This window comes from Pongo abelii, chromosome 4 (assembly GCF_028885655.2).
Source record: "Pongo abelii isolate AG06213 chromosome 4, NHGRI_mPonAbe1-v2.0_pri, whole genome shotgun sequence".
Classification (NCBI taxonomy): Eukaryota; Metazoa; Chordata; class Mammalia; order Primates; family Hominidae; genus Pongo; species Pongo abelii.
Window position 1 is genome coordinate 104,763,014 of NC_071989.2, and position 16,013 is coordinate 104,779,026.

The 16,013-nt window shown below is 37.8% G+C and overlaps 1 protein-coding gene across 3 annotated transcripts in view; it reads left to right on the forward strand.

The window, feature by feature from the left end:
• LNPEP (leucyl and cystinyl aminopeptidase) overlaps window positions 1-16,013 on the forward strand; it is a 109,375-nt gene that overhangs the window by 42,182 nt on the left and 51,180 nt on the right. For all 3 annotated transcript variants that reach the window (XM_024246950.3, XM_063724469.1, XM_054556478.2), the window contains exons 2-4: window positions 713-1,553; window positions 11,678-11,816; window positions 13,134-13,265. In XM_024246950.3, the coding sequence (XP_024102718.2) occupies window positions 713-1,553; window positions 11,678-11,816; window positions 13,134-13,265 (1,112 nt within the window). The remainder of the gene's footprint in view (window positions 1-712; window positions 1,554-11,677; window positions 11,817-13,133; window positions 13,266-16,013) is intronic.

Consider the following 16,013-nt stretch of genomic DNA (forward strand, 5'->3'; position numbering starts at 1 on the left):
ATTGTCTTTTGGTCTTTTTAAAAATTATTTCTTGCTTATGGAAATTTCCTATATAATTTGTGCTTCCCATTTGCTGTGGGTCAGAAACATTCCTCTTTCAGGGGAAAACAATAACCCATCCTGTTGCTTAGCCACACTCAATCTTAGAAATGGGCATACCAGCTTATGGTGCTCCCTAGAGAGAATGAGACTCAGGGATGAGACACACAAATACCTTGGAAGCAGGTTTGAGGCCTGTTGGACAGAAATTCTGGGATTGCAGTGCCCAAACCCTAGAAGGGGAACCGTGGACTGTAGGTGGGCACATCCCTTTGATCCTACTGACTCCTCGCCTGGTGGGGACAGACATAGTCAGAGGAATGCCAAAACAGGGCCCTCTCAAGCCCAGGGCAGGGTCCCAGGTTGTGGGGCAGGAGTATATTAAGGAAATTAGTATATTATCTCAGCTAACTTTTTAAAAATATAATAGCCTGTTTATTTAGCTTTCTTATTTCATAACTGTGGTATACTTTTATTTATGTTTTAGTTTTTAATGGATGACTCAATAATGGTATAAACATCTTATTTAATTCAGTAGCTCTGAGATGGAAATAAGTCTTAGTGACTTAAAAAAATTCTTAGTTTAAATGTGGTCTAGCTAGAAGACATGTTATTAATATTATGAGCTTTTTTTTTCTAACTCTGTGCTTTGTTTTTATATTTGGTTTGTTAGATCGGCTTCAGCTCCCCAGGAATATGATTGAAAACAGCATGTTTGAGGAAGAACCAGATGTGGTGGATTTAGCCAAAGAGCCTTGTTTACATCCTCTAGAGCCTGATGAGGTGGAATATGAGCCCCGGGGTTCCCGACTGCTGGTGCGGGGTCTTGGTGAACATGAGATGGAGGAGGATGAAGAGGATTATGAGTCATCAGCAAAGCTGCTGGGCATGTCCTTCATGAATAGAAGCTCAGGCCTTCGGAACAGTGCAACTGGTTACAGGCAGAGCCCAGATGGGGCTTGTTCAGTACCCTCTGCAAGGACCATGGTGGTCTGTGCTTTTGTCATTGTGGTTGCTGTTTCTGTAATCATGGTGATTTACTTACTGCCCAGATGTACCTTTACCAAAGAAGGCTGCCATAAAAAAAACCAGTCAATTGGACTAATTCAGCCATTTGCAACAAATGGGAAATTGTTTCCATGGGCACAGATCAGGCTTCCCACTGCCATTGTGCCACTACACTATGAACTCAACCTACACCCGAACCTAACCTCGATGACATTCAGGGGTTCTGTGACAATTTCAGTTCAGGCTCTTCAGGTCACATGGAATATCATTCTTCATAGCACAGGTCATAATATTTCAAGAGTGACCTTTATGTCAGCAGTTTCAAGCCAAGAAAAACAAGTTGAGATCCTGGAATATGCTTATCATGGACAGATCGCCATTGTTGCCCCCGAAGCCCTTCTAGCAGGGCACAATTACACGTTGAAGATAGAGTACTCGGCAAATATGTCTAGATCTTACTTTGGGTTTTATGGCTTCTCCTACACAGATGAAAGTAATGAGAAAAAGTATGTAGCCCTCTTAAATGATTCTGGTTTTACGCTCTGATAACTTCTGCAGTGTAGATCCCTTTGTCCACACCAGAAACACGAATTGCAATTTTTTTTAATTTAGGAAGTTATATACAAAATAGTGGAATGGTGATTTAGAAGAATATATTATCTCTCTTAGTCAAAGCCTTGAGCATATATCATGGTGGGGTGGAGATAGGGGTGTGCTAGTGGAAAAGGATGGATAAAGATTATATCCAGAAAAACTTGTTGAGTTTTTCACATTTTTAAGGTGAATCTGGTTTTCTGTCACCTCATGAAGTCTCTTGGGAAGCGGAGTAAAGAGGAGTATGAGTTATTCTTTAAGACCTATTTTCCTAATGTGCAGAACTTTTAGGAGGTACTTAGTGAAATATAGAAAGAGGGCATGAAGAAGTGTGAAGTGTGGTGTGCTTACATATATCATTTTTAATAGCCTTAATCTTTACTGGTTTATTATTTTTTAAAATGCCAGTCTGTTTTGGATTTCTGGTGGAAATTTTTTTTAAGGTCTAGGAGAGACTTAATTTGGTTCAGAAAAAAAGGTGAGACAAAATATAAAATTATTCAGCTCCCTATTTGGACTATATATTTAGTACTTTAATCTTAGCATTCATAGCATGTAGTTTGAAATTCTGGGAAGATGGAGTTCACACAGTATGGAGGTTATTCTTAAGTAGCAGTGATATCAGTTGTCTTGTGCACAAAATCCTCACGACATCTGCTTTATGCAATTGGAGCATTCTCTCATATTACTCTGTAAAACAGTATGTGAATTACTGATGCTGACCATTTGGCTAATGTATGTTGAAATATTAAGAGAAATAGTTAGAAATGAGTATTCTACATCTAAAGGAAACTTTTTGATCCTTCTTAAATGGCAAAAGAGACCAAGCAAGATCCATAATTCTATTCAGATAAATAATTTTTATTTTATTTTCCCTCTATGTAATACTTTTAAAATAAATGGCATACTGGCCCTGCCTTTCAATTCTTGCATGAGATCTGGCATTGAACACAAATGTATAATTGCAATGGGAACTTGAAAGTTCTTGCCTTTAGTTCTTCTTCTATAATGCCTATTATCCCCAAGAAATGTAAGCTATATGTAAAAACAAGAAATACATCCCTTAATTACTTTATCTACCAGTAGAAATATGTATTCTAATCATACCTCAGAGAAGAAAAATGTATAAAAGCTTCTGTAATAGAACTAAGCAAAATTAAAAGAGAGAAAGACAAAAAAATTGCTTTGAATTATAGTTTTCAGACATCTTGAAAGGTATAAATAATCTAAACATTTACCTGGAATCAAGATATACTATCACTTGGGGGATTCATTTTACTTATACTTTTATTTTGTTTTGAATAGCAGAGTTTCATGAACTAATTTATTTTAATAGGTTGTAAAATACTGTTTTATAATACTCTATTTCTTAATTTTAAAGAAACATATTTCATTTTTCTGACATTTTCCACAACTCAATCCAGCCCATGGCAAGAGTCAACAAGTGGCCGTACCAAAAATCACCTTACTCTGCTACATTTATTCCTCCCATTAAATAGTTAACGAGTACAAGGATTCCAGGGTCAATATTCTGATGGGAAGAGACGGCTAGGGCACATGTCCTAAAAGTCTGTTTGCATACTAAGAACATATTTCTTGTTGATTGGAAAACCATTGTATGTAAACATCAGACACCTTGCGTAGACACTGCTTGTTGTAAGGGAACTGTACCTTTACCCATGTGATCTAAGAGACAGAGACAGTCAGTAACCTTGGAGTTAAATCTCGAAGTCGTTTATGATAGGCTTAAAGTCCTAGATAACAAACTGATACTAAGAACTAGTAAACAAATTCAGGATAGGGATGTGTTTCAGCAGTTCCTCATTTCTTTTTTCTTTTTTTTTCCTGTTTTTTTTATTATTATTATTATTATACTTTAAGTTTTAGAGTACATGTGCACAATGTGCAGGTTAGTTACATATGTATACATGTGCCATGCTGGTGTGCTGCACCCATTAACTCATCATTTAGCATTAGGTATATCTCCTAATGCTATCCCTCCCCCCTTCCCCCACCCCACAACAGTCCCCAAAGTGTGATGTTCCCCTTCCTGTGTCCATGTGTTCTCATTGTTCAATTCCCATCTATGAGTGAGAACATGTGGTGTTTGGTTTTTTGTCCTTAAGATAGTTTACTGAGAATGATGATTTCTAATTTCATCTATGTCCCTACAAAGGACATGAACTCATCATTTTTTATGGCTGCATAGTATTCCATGGTGTATATATGCCAAATTTTCTTAATCCAGTCTATCATTGTTGGACATTTGGGTTGGTTCCAAGTATTTGCTATTGCGAATAGTGCCGCAATAAACATACGTGTGCATGTGTCTTTATAGCAGCATGATTTATAGTCCTTTGGGTATATACCCAGTAATGGGATGGCTGGGTCAAATGGTATTTCTAGTTCTAGATGCCTAAGGAATCGCCACACTGACTTCCACAATGGTTGAACTAGTTTACAGTCCCACCAACAGTGTAAAAGTGTTCCTATTTCTCCACATCCTCTCCAGCACCTGTTGTTTCCTGACTTTTTAATGATTGCCATTCTAACTGGTGTGAGATGGTATCTCATTGTGGTTTTGATTTGCATTTCTCTGATGGCCAGTGATGATGAGCATTTTTCATGTGTCTTTTGGCTGCATAAATGTCTTCTTCTGAGAAGTGTCTGTTCATATCCTTTGCCCACTTTTTGATGGGGTTGTTTGTTTTTTTCTTGTAAATTTGTTGGAGTTCATTGTAGATTCTGGATATTAGCCCTTTGTCAGATGAGTAGGTTGTGAAAATTTTCTCCCATTTTGTAGGTTGCCTGTTCACTCTGATGGTAGTTTCTTTTGCTGTGCAGAAGGTCTTTAGTTTAATTAGATCCCATTTGTCAATTTTGGCTTTTGTTGCCATTGCTTTTGGTGTTTTAGACATGAAGTCCTTGCCCATGCCGGTGTCCTGAATAGTAATGCCTAGGTTTTCTTCTAGGGTTTTTATGGTTTTCGGTCTAATGTTTAAGTCTTTAATCCATCTTGAATTAATTTTTGTATAGAGTGTAAGGAAGGGATCCAGTTTCAGCTTTCTACATATGGCTAGCCAGTTTTCCCAGCACCATTTATTAAATAGGGAATCCTTTCCCCATTGCTTGTTTTTCTCAGGTTTGTTAAAGATCAGATAGTTGTAGATATGTGGCGTTATTTCTGAGGGCTCTGTTCTGTTCCATTGATCTATATCTCTGTTTTGGTACCAGTACCATGCTGTTTTGGTTACTGTAGCCTTGTAGTATAGTTTGAAGTCAGCTAGCGTGATGCCTCCAGCTTTGTTCTTTTGGCTTAGGATTGACTTGGCGATGTGGGCTCTTTTTTGGTTCCATATGAACTTTAAAGTAGTTTTTTTCCAATTCTGTGAAGAAAGTCATTGGTAGCTTGATGGGGATGGCATTGAATCTATAAATTACCTTGGGCAGTATGGCCATTTTCATGATATTGATTCTTCCTACCCATGAGCATGGAATGTTCTTCCATTTGTTTGTATCCTCTTTTATTTCATTGAGCAGTGGTTTGTAGTTCTCCTTGAAGAGGTCCTTCACATCCCTTGTAAGTTGGATTCCTAGGTATTTTATTCTCTTTGAAGCAATTGTGAATGGGAGTTCACTCACGATTTGGCTCTCTGTTTGTCTGTTATTGGTGTATAAGAATGCTTGTGATTTTTGTACATTGATTTTGTATCCTGAGACTTTGCTGAAGTTGCTTATCAGCTTAAGGAGATTTTGGGCTGAGACGATGGGGTTTTCTAGATATACAATCACGTCATCTGCAAACAGGGACAATTTGACTTCCTCTTTTCCTAATTGAATACCCTTTATTTCCTTCTCCTGCCTGATTGCCCTGGCCAGAACTTCCAACACTATGTTGAATAGGAGTGGTGAGAGAGGGCATCCCTCTCTTGTGCCAGTTTTCAAAGGGAATGCTTCCAGTTTTTGCCTGTTCAGTATGATATTGGCTGTGGGTTTGTCATAGATAGCTCTTATTATTTTGAGATATGTCCCATCAATACCTAATTTATTGAGAGTTTTTAGCATGAAGCGTTGTTAAATTTTGTCAAAGGCCTTTTCTGCATCTGTTGAGATAATCATGTGGTTTTTGTCATTGGTTCTGTTTATATGCTGGATTACATTTATTGATTTGTGTATATTGAACCAGCCTTGCATCCCAGGGATGAATGAAGCCCACTTGATCATGGTAGATAAGCTTTTTGATGTGCTGCTGGATTCGGTTTGCCCGTATTTTATTGAGGATTTTTGCATCAATGTTCATCAAGGATATTGGTCTAAAATTCTCTTTTTTTGGTTGTGTCTCTGCCTGGCTTTGGTATCAGGATGATGCTGGCCTCATAAAATGAGTTAGGGAGGATTCCCTGTTTTTCTATTGATTGGAATAGTTTCAGAAGGAATGATACCAGTTCCTCCTTGTACCTCTGGTAGAATTCGGCTGTGAATCCATCTGGTCCTGGACTCTTTTTGGTTGGTAAGCTATTGATTATTGCCACAATTTCAGCTCCTGTTATTGGTCTATTCAGAGATTCAACTTCTTCCTGGTTTGGTCTTGGCAGAGTGTATGTGTCGAGGAATTTATCCATTTCTTCTGGGTTTTCTAGTTTATTTGCGTAGAGGTGTTTGTAGTATTCTCTGATGGTAGTTTGTATTTCTGTGGGATCGGTGGTGATATCCCCTTTATCATTTTTTATTGCATCTATTAGATTCTTCTCTCTTTGTTTCTTTATTAGTCTTGCTAGCGGTCTATCAATTTTGTTGATCCTTTCAAAAAACCAAGATCCTGGATTCATTAATTTTTTGAAGGGTTTTTTGTGTCTCTATTTCCTTCAGTTCTGCTCTGATTTTAGTTATTTCTTGCCTTCTGCTAGCTTTTGAATGTGTTTGCTCTTGCTTTTCTAGTTCTTTTAATTGTGGTGTTAGGGTGTCAATTTTGATCTTCAAACTACTCCGAGCTACAGGAGGAAATTCAAACCAAAGGCAAAGAAGTTGAAAACTTTGAAAAAAATTTAGACGAATGTATAACTAGAATAACCAATACAGAGAAGTCCTTAAAGGAGCTGATGGAGCTGAAAGCCAAGGCTCGAGAACTACGTGAAGAATGCAGAAGCCTCAGGAGCCGATGCGATCGACTGGAAGAAAGGGTATAGTGATGGAAGATAAAATGAATGAAATGAAGTGAGAATGGAAGTTTAGAGAAAAAAGAATAAAAAGAAACGAACAAAGCCTCCAAGAAATATGGGACTACGTGAAAAGACCAAATCTGCGTCTGATCGGTGTACCTGAAAGTGACGGGGAGAATGGAACCAAGTTGGAAAACACTCTGCAGGATATTATCCAGGAGAACTTCCCCAATCTAGCAAGTCAGGCCAACATTCAAATTCAGGAAATACAGAGAACGCCACAAAGATACTCCTCAAGAAGAGCAACTCCAAGACACATAATTGTCAGATTCACCAAAGTTGCAATGAAGGAAAAAATGTTAAGGGCAGCCACAGAGAAATGTCGGGTTACCCACAAAAGGAAGCCCATCAGACTAACAGCGGATCTCTCGGCAGAAACTCTACAAGCCAGAAGAGAGTGGGGGCCAATATTCAACATTCTTAAAGAAAAGAATTTTCAACCCAGAATTTCATATCCAGCCAAACTAAGCTTCATAAGTGAAGGAGAAATAAAATACTTTACAGACAAGCAAATGCTAAGAGATTTTGTCACCACCAGGCCTACCCTAAAAGAGCTCCTGAAGGAAGCGCTAAACATGGAAAGGCACAACCGGTACCAGCCACTGCAAAATCATGCCAAAATGTAAAGACCATCGAGACTAGGAAGAAACTGCATCAACTAACGAGCAAAATAACCAGCTAACATCATAACGATCAAATTCACACATAACAATATTAACTTTAAATGTAAATGGGCTAAATGCTCCGATTAAAAGACACAGACTGGCAAATTGGTTAAAGAGTCAAGATCCATCAGTGTGCTGTATTCAGGAAACCCATCTCACGTGCAGAGACACACATAGGCTCAAAATAAAAGGATGGAGGAAGATCTACCAAGCAAATGGAAAACAAAAAAAGGCAGGGGTTGCAATCCTAGTCTCTGAGAAAACAGACTTTAAACCAACAAAGATCAAAAGAGACAAAGAAGGCCATTACATAATGGTAAAGGGATCAGTTCAACAAGAAGAGCTAACTATCCTCAATGTATATGCACCCAATACAGGAGCACCCAGATTCGTAAAGCAAGTCCTGAGTGACCTCAAAGAGACTTAGACTCCCACAGAATAATAATGGGAGACTTTAACACCCCACTGTCAACATTAGACAGATCAACGAGACAGAAAGTTAACAAGGATACCCAGGAATTGAACTCAGCTCTGCACCAAGCGGACCTAATAGACATCTACAGAACTCTCCACCCCAAATCAACAGAATATACATTTTTTTCAGCACCACGCCACACCTATTCCAAAATTGACCACATAGTTGGAAGTAAAGCTCTCCTCAGTAAATGTAAAAGAACAGAAATTATAACAAACTGTCTCTCAGACCACAGTGCAATCAAACTAGAACTCAGGATTAAGAATCTCACTCAAAACCGCTCAACTACATGGAAACTGAACAACCTGCTCCTGAATGACTACTGGATACATAGCGAAATGAAGGCAGAAATAAAAATGTTCTTTGAAACCAACGAGAACAAAGACACAACATACCAGAATCTCTGGGACACATTCAAGGCAGTGTGTAGAGGGAAATTTATAGCACTAAATGCCCACAAGAGAAAGCATTTCCTCATTTCTAACAGAATTTAATTGAAGACCATTTTTGATCTGGCCCTTGTTTTTTCTTTCTCATAGTTGTCACCTGCCATGGTGAACTTTCTGATGATAATAATAGCCAGTATTCACCTGGAACTGAAGGGCTGGAAAGTGTTCCAAGCCTCTTACATGTTTAGTCTTTTATTCTGTCAAACTCACTAAGAGATAGGTGTTAACATTATATTCATTTTACAGCTAAGGAAGCAGAGGCACATAAAGTAACTTATCCAGCATCTCATGGCAAGCAGATAGCAGAGGGAGAACTCAAACCCAAGGTCATTTTAACTACAGAAGCCACATTCTTCACCACCATGGTGCACTGCCTCTCTAGTTCATACTTGCTTTCCTTTGCACATTGTTATCTCCAGTGCTTAAAATTCTCTTATCCCCAGTTAATTTGTAATTGTCTTGAACACTACTTGATAAAGTGTTCAACTTTAGTATTTCAGAAAGGAAATATGCCCTCCAGTGAAAGAATAAGCTTCAAGTTATTCAGCATAGATAGAACAGGTTATAAGTATTATCAAGCAGCAGCCTTCTCAAAGGGATTTTTATGTGAGATAGTTATGATTGGCTCTCTTAACAACAGTTTAAGGTTTTATTTGCCTTAGTGTGTTATGATCTAATTTTTATCCACAAGTGGTGGGTCTCTCTTGTATGAATAGTAGGGATAACATCAAACTTTATTCCCTGGTCCCTTATGCTTCTCTTCCAAAATCTTCTGTTAACTAGATAAGAATGTTGGGGATGGGTTGAAGAAATGAAATGTTAGAAACATAATATGTGTAAATTGTTTCATGTATGTTGATTGCTACCTTTCTTGCAGTTTACCCAATCCAATAGCAACAGTTATTTGGGCACACATCCTTAACAGAAAAAAAGCAAAAACAAAAGAATACAAAACAAAAAAAGTACACGAATTTTAAGTGTGGAAGAAGTTAGGACTATCTTGCATTCGTAATAAATATCTATTTAGGACCATATGATATACAAGTAGTTTTTATTATAAATAGTTTTATTTGATTCTAACAAAAATCCTAATATTTAGGACCATATGGTATACAAGTCGTTTTTGTTATAAATAGTTTTATTTGATTCTAACAAAAACCCTGGTGTTTGGCAGTGGATTCTATCTCAGTCCTAATTTAACTAATAAGGACATTGAGATGTATGAGATGTAAGGACATTGAGATGTATGAGATGTAGGTTACTGATTTGCCCAAAGTCATGTGGTTAGTAAATTATAGAGTCTGGGTCTTCTGACTCCAAATCTCATACTCTTTCTTTTCTCCTTATCTCCTAGTAGTGGAAACTAAGCCTAAAATGAGAGAGGCTACCACCTCCAAAGTGGTGGTTGTGTATGTGCTATATTGATTGGTACCTGAAATATGCACACCAGGGCCATATTTGCCGTGATTATAGCCACGTTGGGATGATCTCCCAAGTTCAGATGTAGTTATTCTTTTACTTAACTGAAAATCTGCATTTCTTCTTGTTTCTTTTTATGCTTTTCCACCAACCTGTAATCGAGGACTTTTCTTTTTTTTTTTTTCTTGAGACAGCATCTTACTCTGTCGCCCAGGTTGGAGTGCAGTGGTGCAATCTTGGCTGACTGCAGCCTCTGCCTCCCAGGTGCAAGCGATTCTCTTGCCTCTGTCTCCTGAGTAGCTGGGATTACAGGCATGTGCCACCATGCCTGGCTAATTTTTATATTTTTAAGTAGAGATGAGGTTTCACCATGTTGGCCAGGCTGGTCTCAAACTCCTGATCTCAAGTGATCCGCCCATCTTGGCCTCCCAAAGTGCTGGGATTACAGGCGTGAGCCATCTGGCCTGGACTGTAATTGAGGATTTTTCTATGTGTCGTATTCTCAACTGTTGCTGGTGTGCTATAGAAAGAGGAGGAAATTTTTTTTAATCTCTGAGGAGTGTAGGAAACCAGAATACTACAGGACACCTAATTTTTTCAGTCTTCATGAAAATGCAAGCTGTGAATTTGAGGTTTGGTATCGTGAAGCCAGAGTCTGTACAGATAATTCTCAGCAATTAATGACCACCCTTCTTAATAATCTTCCATCAGAAACCTTTTTAAGACCTCAGTGGTCAGTTGCAGCTTACCTTTGTGGCTTCATCTCCAGCCACACTGGACAGCCACCCTCAGTTTCTGCACATGCACTGCTCTGTTCATTTGTGTTCCCGGACCAAACTGAGAGTCAGGCTGCTATTTTTTGCTTCCCCAAAACGAGATGCAGATGAACTGGGAAGAGACTTTTTATTTCTATAACCAATTATATAGGGAAAAGGCCTGGAAATTATTGCCAGACCAACTCAAAGTTACAAAGTTTTCCAGAGCTTACATACCTTCTAAACTATATGTTTACGTGTAAGTGTGCATTTCTCTAAAGACGTAAGTGATTAACTTCTTTTAATCCATAAATAAGGTCTGAGTCTTGAAGACCTTCCTCTTGAGCCTCAGTAAATTTACTTAATCTAAATGGGTCCAGGTGCTGGGGTGATTACCCTTATGTTGTCTCCTGCTAAATCACGGAGGTTTGGGGAGTTCCTTCAGACCTCCAGTAATTGTTTGTGGAGGCCTGGGGAGTTTCTTCAGACCCTCCAAGAAAACTTATTTAATCCTAAATGGGTCCTGTTAAGAATTCCTTCATTATTTTGTCATGCTTTAAGACCCAGGCAAAACTCTTGGTGGGCTTTTGTTAAATTCCAGCGTTTGTATAAGGGCACTGACTTTTAATATTTAACTTAACCACTCAGCCAGTACTGAAACAGTTGTTATGGAGGCCTGCGTTAGTGAGATCTGGCTTGCCACACTTGTGTTACCCACTCTTGCCAGAGTATACTTTCTTCCCTTCTTCACCTTTTCAAATACTCATCTTTTTAGGCCCTCTTCAGGTTTTCTACACGTTTCCTTATAATATCTTCAACCTCTAGTCAGAATTTGTTTCCTTCCCTTTGTTCCCACTGCTTTATTTTCATTGTTAAGACGTGATTTACAGCCTGACGTTAAGTTTCTGTTCATTGTATAAACCTCTGCCTTTCCCAGTTTATTGCAGATCCTTTAATGACTAGGATTGTAACACATTTATCTTAGTATACTTGGCAGGGTGCCTTGTACAGTAGGTGCTCAGTAACTACTGGATTGAATTTGTGTTTGTTTTAGGTACTTTGCAGCAACTCAGTTTGAACCCCTGGCAGCAAGATCTGCTTTTCCTTGTTTTGATGAACCAGCATTTAAAGCCACTTTTATCATCAGGATCATAAGGGATGAGCAATACACCACTTTATCAAATATGCCTAAGGTACTGTTCTGTTCCTTGAATGTAAAAATCTTTGAATGGATCTCTTTCTTTAAGAACACTTAAATTCCTCTTGGCCAGACTACAGTTGAGAATGATTAAAATCATATACATTAATATTCTTCCTTAAAATACTTAAATAAAAATTAAAATATGTTGGCATCAGTTGGGAGGTCACCTTGAGGAGGACTTGAGGAAAGAGAAAGACCCGCTGGACTTGGAATGTGTGGATAGGAAATGTGAGTGTGCATTGTATATTAAGTTGTGCAAATATTAATACAATGAACTAGCACAAGATTAGAGTAATATTTTCTGAGACAGGATGAATTTGCTATTCTAAACTGTTATTTGAGAGTGTTGAATAATAACTGTTTTTGGTATTTTATTGGTAAATGAAAAACCAATATTGTTACAATATGGAGATTGACAACTAGAACAGGAGCCTCTTTCTTAGATGTTAGCTCTGTGTGGGATGCAGTGAGGGTGAACCAATAATTGTTTTTATGCCAAACAAAACCTGGAAAGTAGGGGGTCCTTTTTTTTTTTTTTGGTCTTAGACACCTGAGGGACTGTGCAGCTTAATAGGAGCCTCCTGGACCCATGTGGCTAAGGGAGAGGAGCAGCAGCCATACCCAGCAGGCTATGGAGCCAATCCTGTAGGCAGCAGAGAGCATAATCTGTAACAAGACAGCACTGCACCAGCTTACTCTCCACACTCAGCCATACTCTTCACCTTCATCTTTCTCTAAAGAGGCAGATGCCTACTTTAATTTGTGGTTGGAAAATTCTATAAGGTTGCCTACATTCCCTCATTTTGTGTCTGCTGCAGACTTCTCTAATGACTTAACTACTGACTTTGTTCCCACTAAGCTTTCTTGGGGATCCTCAACATGGCACCCCATGAAGCCATTTCAGATCATTTGAAGGGATGTCGCAGCTAGAGCTCGTTCTTCTGTGGATGTGTTTGTAGCAGTAGAGTGGAGCAATCCCAGGTCATAAGGAAGGATTTTGGTTTTGGAGGTGTTCTAATGGGAGAAGCAGAACCACCGTGACTATCTTTAACTTAACATTTATTTGGTCATCTTTGGGACTAAAAACTCCTTGAGGATTTGCACTGTGCTCCATATGTCCTCAGGATGAAGGATGGTACAACAGACTGAGACTAAGAGCCATGCTCTTTGCAGAAATTCATACTGAGAGGTTATAATATGCTAGCATCTTTACCACTTATTTCCTATTTGAATTTTCAGTTTCTTTGTTTGTTTGTTATTGCCATTTATTCCTATAGTTACAGAACTGTCTTTTCCCCTTTGCTTGTAGAAGTCATCAGTCATTCTAGAAGATGGACTTGTTCAGGATGAGTTTTATGAGAGTGTGAAGATGAGCACTTACTTGGTTGCTTTCATTGTGGGAGAGATGAAGAACCTGAGTCAGGACATAAATGGAACCCTGGTATGTTGATGTGGTAATTGTCTGAAAGCCTGTGTCACAAGAGGTTCAGAGGAACTCTTGCTTTAACGATTCCTGGTATTTGCTGTATGAAATAAATAAGCTTTTAGATCACACTCTGACATTTTATACCAGAAATGCTACTTTTTTGCTTAGCTGTTATTTACTGTTACTAATTTAATAGCTGAAAGTCAATAATTTTCAAGTTTTAAAAAATTTTACTTTTAAAGAGAATTTTAGTAAGACACTATATGTATACTAAAGCTTTTAGAACTGAGTGATAGCCACTAGCCTTAAGGGGAATATTTAGATTTAAATAAATTAAAATTAAATACAATTTAAAATTCACTTCCTCAGTCTCACTAACCATATTTCAAGTGTTCAGCAGTGTTCATGTGACTAGTGGCTACATATTCGATAGCTCTAGGTTGTAAAAATCAGATGAGACCTCCCTTTTTTCAAAGCAAATCCTGATGAGATTGCTCGTCCTAATGAATAAGATTGTTTATTTAGTTAAGGGTCTGGTTTATCTGTATTTTGCCAAAATTAGACTCTTCTGTTTTTCTTTGCTATTTGTACCTGTCTGTAAATGATTATTTGATGGATTTTATACTTTGATTTCACAGTAGAAACCTAATAAAGTTAATTTTTTCAAATACTGACAACATAGAAGGAGAAAAGGCATTCTATCGTATTTATTAAACTAAAAACAATTATTCTTGATGATAGAAATATGATAGAATGTCTTAGTTTCTGTTTTCATATTTTTGAGCTCTACCAGGGAATATACTGCTAGTTTTGGGTTTCCTTTCTAGACTAAAGAGCTTTATATTAATCACAGGATACTTGGATCTTATCATTTTGCTACTTCAAAAGGGTATATGTTTCCTATTAGAAAAGACTATCATGTCTATCCCATACCTCTCAGAGATAAGGACAGAGATAAGGATTCTCTGGTGATTTATCATCAATAATACTGTATGCCTTTAATGACGCTACTCAAAAAGTAAACTAAGTTTTTAATGGTAAGTGTAGACTGTAATATTAAGTGCTAAATAATGGTCCACTCACCTTTGGATTGAAAGACTTTATGTCAAGGATTTTTCAGAATCCTTTCAAAAGGATATTATGACTGACTTAAATCTGAAATAATTCAGTTAATTCCACTTCAGGTGTTGCACTACATATTTAGCCTTTGATTTAGAGTTTGCAGCCTTGATAAAGCCTAAGAAGCCCAATCTAAAAGAGCCAGGTTTGCTGCTGCTTCAAGACTCAGCTGAATACTACCTTCTCCACGAAGCATTTCTTTCTTTCCCCAGCTGGAATTAATCATTCCCTCTCTGCTCTTTCATAGCACTTTAATTATCTCTTTTTTGTAGTTCTTCATACTCATTGATATAAAACCCCCAGCACTTTTTATGTATCCCAAAATGTATGCAGTCTTGGCATTTTCCCCCCTTCTTTTCTTCCTTCCTCTTCACTCTCTCTCTTCCTTTTTCCCTCTTTCTCTCATCTGCTGTGTTTGCTTCACACTGCCTGTAGGATTACATTCAGATTCATCATTTGATACTCAAGGCCTTCCTTATAAATTCAGCAATATTTATTTTCTTGTTTAAAATTTATTTTTTCCACTCATCTGCACACTGATCTTTCTTTTTTCTTTTTCTTTTCTTTTTTTTTTTTGAGACAGAGTCTCGCACTGTCGCCTGGGGTGGAGTACAAATGGCATAATTTCGGTTCACCGCAACCTCTGCCTCCCAGGTTCAAGCAATTCTCCTGCCTCAGCCTCCTGAGCAGCTGGGATTACAGATGCCCTCCACCACGCCTGGCTAATTTTTTGTATTTTTAGTAGAGATGAGGTTTCACTATTTGGCCTGTCTGGTCTCTAACTCTTGACCTCGTGATCCACCCGCCTCGGCCTCCCAAAGTGCTGGGATCTTTTTTAAAAATTTTTTTAGTGACAGGGTCTCACTCTGCCACCCCAGGCTGGAGTACATGGTGCTATCATAGCTTACCGTACATTAAAGTTCTGGGCTCAAGTGATTCTCTCCCAAGTCATTGGGACTACAGACAGGCACCTGCCACCATACTTGGCTAGGTGTTTTGTTTTGTTTTTTAATTTTTTGTAGAGACATCTTGCTATGTTGCTCAGGCCAGCTTGAACTCCTGGGCTCAAGCAATCCTCCTGCCTCACCCTCCCAAAGTGCTGGGATTACAGGTTTAAACCATACTTCTGGCAAATTCAGCTGTATTTCTAATTGCCTCATTATGAATTCTTTCATCTAGGCAAGCTGAATTATTCATTGCCCACATACATACTGCATTCTCATATGTGTGTGTGCATGTGCATGCTTGTGTGTATGTGTGTGGAAAGAGGAAGAGATAGAGAAGTTTTAGGTGACTATGTTTTGTTTTTTGCTTTTTATTTACCTGTATTAGGAAACAACATGGTTAAACATAGACTCTGGAGTCTAATTGGGTTAAAATCCCTCCTAGACAGCTTATTAGCTATGGGCCCTTAAGTAGACTGCTCTCATCCTTTCTCGGTATATATATATATGTGTGTGTGTGTGTGTGTGTATGTGTGTGTATATATAATAATATATATTATATATGATATATTATATATTATATATGATATGATATATTATATTATATATTATATAATATTATATATTATATTATATTATATATTATATAATATATTATATTATATTATATTATATATTATATATAATATATTATATGATA